The 6,267-nt window shown below is 35.0% G+C and overlaps 1 protein-coding gene across 3 annotated transcripts in view; it reads right to left on the bottom strand.

Moving 5' to 3' along the window:
* TMCO3 (transmembrane and coiled-coil domains 3) overlaps window positions 1-6,267 on the bottom strand; it is a 34,930-nt gene that overhangs the window by 20,820 nt on the left and 7,843 nt on the right. For all 3 annotated transcript variants that reach the window (XM_023522900.1, XM_023522898.1, XM_023522899.1), the window contains exons 4-5: window positions 5,966-6,094; window positions 3,789-3,881 (exon numbers count right to left, since the gene is read on the bottom strand). In XM_023522900.1, coding sequence (XP_023378668.1) covers window positions 3,789-3,881; window positions 5,966-6,094 — 222 coding nt within the window. The remainder of the gene's footprint in view (window positions 1-3,788; window positions 3,882-5,965; window positions 6,095-6,267) is intronic.

Below are 6,267 nucleotides of genomic sequence, written 5' to 3'. Positions count from 1 at the left end.
AAGTTCAAATTTCATGTTCTCTAGTTCTTGTATTTGGAAGTGATGATGGGTATCATAAAGCTAATCTCTTCCTAGTTATTCTTCCTCTTCCTGTATGTTACAGCCAAGGAGTGATGAAAGACCAGATCAGACCCACACAGCCAGCTGCCTCTCCTGAAGGGGCTGGGCATGTTGGATTTTAGGTTCAGAGGTTTTAGTAGTTCCTTCTGTAAGTAGTGTTAGCACTCAATTAGGGACACCTGGAGTTTAGGCTTGACTCTGTCACTAACTGGCTGTCTACCTTGGGTAGGTAACGATCTCTCCATTTTAGTTAGTGCATTTGTAGAGAAAGGCGAGGTCATTATCAGAGTGAACCTTTGACTTTATTATCTAGAGTCTTGCCACATCTTGGTCTGGAGAGCTGGAATCCATTTAGCCTGAGAAGCAAGGTGTAGAGGGGATGACAGAAAAGACCGTAGAGAGCATCCTTTAGAAACTTCCTATTCAATGTGGGACCCTGAACTGGAACATCTGCACCACCTGTGTTCACAGAAATGCAGGCCCTCAGGCTGCCTACATCAGAACCTTTGGTTCAGCAATTCCTCAAACATCAGAGTCTAAGAAGCACTGATGGGAGAATCCCATCAGCTGAGGCCCTGCTCCCTATGCATCTGGACCATATACCCAGATGCACACATAACCTCACATACTCTCTTAAGTTCTATTTTCCTTTCTTTTCCTAGGACTTCCTATCCACAATTCCCTCATATTCTTCTGAAATCCCAATATGAGCTCCCAAAGGGCAGGGGACATTGTTAACTATATACACTACCTTAAACTCAGAAGCTACCAGAGTGTATGGAACATCATATGTGACAAGTGTTTATTGAAAGAACAAATAAGGAACAAAAGAGAAGAAAATACAACTTCTGCCTCCAAAGATTTTATAATTTAGAGATGAAAACTGATGAACTATTACGAAATAAAACTTAGAGAATAGTTTAAGTGAAGCTAGAAGAATGAAGTAAGACAGTAGATGATGATTTACAAATAAATGACTTAGACAATCAATTGTACCAGTGGGCAGAACAGAAAATCCACAACTTTCTTCAGCGTCAAAGAAGCAGAAGTAGTTTTAGACTTTGGTGTTTTTGAATAGTTTTTAATCATATCTTTAGGAGATTTCACAGAAGACCTAAGGGGGCCTTCCAGCAATTATTAATATTTCAAAAACCCTATTAAATAATTTCCCACCATGATAAGAACACAAGGGAAACCCATTCAACAGGAGTTCTATCAACTAAGAACGATTACACTAGTTACTTCAGGTGCTCTAAAGCTTTGCCCATTACTTATACCTGAGAAACAAAAAAGAAAAACAAATATGTTACTTAAAAATTGAGTTTATTAGGTACATATAAATATTTTGCAATCTGAGCCCATGGGCTTAGATAGAAAGGGATAGGATGCATTCTTGGTGCAAGTCACGTTTCAAGGCCACCACACGGGGGCAGCAGCCAAGGCTCTCTGGAGCTTGGGCACTGGTCAGTGAGGATCCCCATCAGAGCTGAAAGGGACATTAGACTCCAGCTCACCCCAGACAAGACGTGAGGAACACTGCCCAGTCACTAAATTGGTGCCCTTTCCATTTATCAGACTACATCACACTTACTAAGCTTACTCACAAAACACCAAATACAAACTAAAATGACTGAGGGTGTAAAACCCTTTATAGTATTATATAAATATCATAACACTGATAAAGGTATGCAGCTTTTATATTGAAAATTATGTTAGCATTATGTTGTATAACATTTTTCTGTTTAACACTGACTATTACAGTGAAGAAAAACATAAATTATGAAAATTGAGAGTCAGAAGAAACTTTAATCTTCCAAATCCTTCACTATACAGACGAGGAAACTGATATGAGGGACCTTGTTGAGACAGCAATGCTAGTTGATGGAGAATCAGAACTTTGTCCCTCTTTGCTCTAAAGCACAAGGTAGTCATCGCTGTTTGCTATGAACTTCTTTAAACTAAACACACATGAAAACCCAGATGAGCCTATGCTGTGCTACGAAGCAGAGGCCTGTACTTTCATGGAGCCGTCCCAAGATGATTTTCCTGCTCAGCCTCTCAGCTCCTTTGGAGGCCCTGGAGGTCCTCGCCATCCAAACTGGTTCTCTTCCATTCCATCCACCACATACCTCAACAGAATTAACAGGAAGAATGCAACCACTTTTCTTTAGGACTCAGGAAAGTAGCCAATTTTCTTTAGACTTTGAATTCAGAAATTAATACATGGAGGTTATCATGCCAGAAGCATGTAAAAAGAAAAGTACCTGGCAAAAACACTAAAGTAATTCAGAATGCTTTATGAGAAGGCATATCTCAGGAAGTATGAAAAGGAAACAAGAGTAATCAATAGATGGACAAATGGAGCTTTCAATAGGAAAAAACGAGATAAAGGAAACAAAGGTCAAAGAATGACAGACAGGATGAACTAAGGAGACGAATGGGAAAAGAGGTCAGCAAAAGTGGAATAGTTACTCCTTGAAAGCAAACACAAGACTTTAAACGAAAAGTTTATTTCTCCTCATTACAAAAAGTATATATTGGTTATTATAGAAAATTTGGAAAATATAGAGAAGGAAAAAATAAGCCTTCACAGTTATTTAGTATGCTATTTTTTGTTACTTTTCCTATGTGTTTTGGATCCTTTTGGATTGCCATGTTCATGCTATCTGCTCATTTTTCTCCTTTTGAGTTCAGCATTTTAACATATTTTTCTTTGTTATTACACATTCTTATAATACTTTTAATGGCTACATAATATTTGATCATCGTTATTGCTTCTAATCTCTTATAAAAATACTACAATGAGGAGCTGGATACATTTTGTGGGTTAGTTTAAACAAACAAACAAACAAACTTATATTTGATTCTTTCCTTTGAATAGAGACCCAAAAGTAGAACTATTAGGTTTAAGGCTCTTAAGTTGAACTGCTAGACTATTCTCAAAAAACTTACATTAATCTGGTTAAGAACACCTATTACCCCTCATCGTCATTTTAAAACCCTTTGTTCACTTGACATTAATATTCTAGTTAATACCGTTAGGCAAAATGGTACCTGATTTTAATTGACATTTTTTTTGTACCCAGTAGTGTTCCTTTTATTCTCCTACCTCCATTCCCGTCAGCTTATCAATGAACTATTTCCCTCCTCTGTGATGTGTTTGTTCCAACCTCTTATTTCCATTCTGAAATACTTCAGCATTCAAAGTAATAATTCTAAAAGCAAATAAATTTAGAAGGCAACTGTTGCTGCCATTATTTTAACATTTATTTATATATATGCTCCTATTATTAATCTTTCAAATATTTTCGTTTAACAATGACAGAGCAATAATAATCAAAATTTTCCACTTATTCAGGAATTAGAATTAGTAATTTATTTCTAAGATAACACATTGAATATTCAATCCCTATGCTGTATCAGCCTCTAACAGTTTTGGCTCTTCTTGGAGGGACCCATATATTAAAGTTCAAACATATTGCTTCTCAGACCTTTTTTGGAATTAGCCACAGGAAAGCTAATTCCATTTATTCACTGAACTTTTACTTTTTCTAATATCTTTTATCTTTTATAATTTATGTTCCAAAAATAATATCAAACTAAAACATCATATTCTATTCTAAAAATATTAAATTTAATAGCAAAGTCATGAACAAATGTTAAAAGTAAATAAACCAAAACCATTTGTGTTAAATTGGGTGCAATATAACATGGATTGAGGTCCTTACCTTTCTCAGCTTTTCAGGGGAAAATTCTAAGCCAACAAGAAAAAGAGTAAAGAACACCCCAAATTCTCCTAATGTCTCCACTTGTACAATAGACTGAAAAACAAAATTTTAAAACCATATATTTAACATAGTAAATGTGCTTAACAGAGCAATCTTGTACTAACATACTCAGTGGGACTATCCCCCAAAAAACACAGTATGTTTTTAAAACAACTAATTCTTTGAATTTTCTCTATATCTGAGATAATTTGGACCTCCTGATTACAGTGGTTTTTTGTTTTTTGTTTTGATTAGCATGAGGAACAGTTTTATTGTCTAAGAACCAGCTCATGAATTCACCTGTTTTCAAGTTCATTAATTGCTATTGTTACTTTTGTTAGTTCCTTTCTTTTTAAATGTTCCCTGAACATCTGAAAATAAAATACAGGCTCTCATGCGTCTTCATGTGTCTGTGTGCTGTCCTAACTCCACCTCATTTACTCAGTTTGTCAGTTATTAACATTATGAATCCTGTCCTCTTTTATTGTCACCTTTTCTCCTTTCACTTTCGAATTTTCTTAGTTTTGTTTTTACTTAATCTTATTTACCGTACTTTTTTCCCCGACACCATCTACAAACTTGTATTTTTTAACATGAAAGTCTATTGCACTTAAATTTACTGTTACAGATACTTGTTCTTACTTCTTTTATGTCTTCTGATTTTTATGGTTCCTTACTGCTATTTTTATTTTTTCTTCCCTTTTAAAATCAGTCTTTAACCTATAACTTTAAAGTAATAAACTTAAATCTATACTTCTCAACTTAATAAATGAAAGCCTATTAACTTCTTCTAGGAAAAGATAAACATTTTAGTACAATTACACTTCTTTCATTACCGACCTCCCACTTTTGGCTAGTTTGTTCCTGCATTTTTATCTTGATCTACTGTAATTACACTATTTTTCCATGGTATAGATGATTTATTAAGAATTATCATATTTATAATTTCCAGTTATAGCTATTACTTAGTTATTTAGCCCTAATTCTTTGCTTATAAGCTATCTTTGCTGGTAGGAGAAAACATTTGTATTTGCTATTCTTTGCAAATATTCTGAAAAGGGATGGGATAGAAATAGGAAGAGATTTTTTTACTTTTCATACTGTTTCAATCATGTGAAAATTACCTATTCAAAAAATTAAATTAAAACCATTCTTCCCAAGGCCACCCTGCCAAGCTGAGCCCAGACCACGAGGGCACGTCTCACATTGGTAATCAATCTATTCTACCACTCGCTGTTTACAGACTTTTAGCCTGGAGAAGCTGAGTACAACTTCTCCTCACCTGGCTAATCTTACCTATTGTTAAAATTAGTTTAGTGTAAAGATTTCTTCACACCCTCTTCTGCTGCTGTCCAATCTGGGAAAATCACAGAGGTTCTTCCAACCTGGTACAAGGTGTATTAATCATCAGTAAGGGGATGAGGCTACAAGTGGAGCATTCCACACTTTCCCCTTTGCCTATTTTTGTTCTACCCAACTGGGAAGCATCACTGAGGTTTGGAGGATTCCGTAGCTTATTTTCCACCATCCTATACTGTTCCTTCCGTGTGGGCTCATGACACCTGTTCTTGGCATTCTCTTTCTATTTTGTCCAAATGTGTGTATTTAAGTGACAAATTTTGAAGCCCACAAAAGCCTGGGACCATTCCTTACAACAAAAGATAAAGCTCACATAAATTTGTTCAGCAAATAGCCTCCAGCAAAAGCAGCCTCAGTGTCATTGTCTCCTGTGGTTCTCATGATACCCTACATTTAGGCTTGATAATTCCTCACTACTTTATCAGTTTTTCTATGTGTAAAGAATTTTTTAAAAAATATGTTTAATCCAGCATTTTTACTTGCTTTCAGTCTCTGAATAATGTAGTTCATCATATTACTGGAAATGGAATCTTTAAAACTAACATAATTTAAAGATATGAACAGGATTATTTTCTCTAGTAAAGTCACTCATTCATTAATGAACAAAATGACTTTCTTATGGTTTAGAGATTTCTTATGAAACTCTAAAGAGCATCTTTTTTAATATGGTTTATAAAAAATTATCTTCATTAATTCAAGTTTAAAACTCTTTAGTCTTCATGAATGTTTCTTTTGTATTCTGTTAAACAGATACTAAAACAGTTAAATTTTGTTCTTACCTTAATACTATTTAGTCCTGAAGGTCCCAGAAGTACACCACAAATAATATAACCAAACATTGTAGGTAATCCTATTGTTGTGCATAACCAGCCACAAGGTAAAGACAGCATTCCTATGGTAACAATGTCCTAAATGTAAGAACAAATATTTAAGATAATAGTTAGCAAGAAAAGGGTAGGTTGACAGAAAAAAGCAGGATGGGATAGTATCCTGATTTCACTAAATGAAAATAAAGGGCAGACGATGAAACGAAGGGAGGGAATTTTTACTTCTACTCTGTACCCCAGAGAAGCTGAAAATA

This window comes from Pteropus vampyrus, unplaced genomic scaffold (assembly GCF_000151845.1).
Source record: "Pteropus vampyrus isolate Shadow unplaced genomic scaffold, Pvam_2.0 Scaffold363, whole genome shotgun sequence".
NCBI classification, from domain to species: domain Eukaryota; kingdom Metazoa; phylum Chordata; class Mammalia; order Chiroptera; family Pteropodidae; genus Pteropus; species Pteropus vampyrus.
Note: the sequence above shows the minus strand (reverse complement) of the source record. Positions and strands in the feature narration are given on the sequence as shown.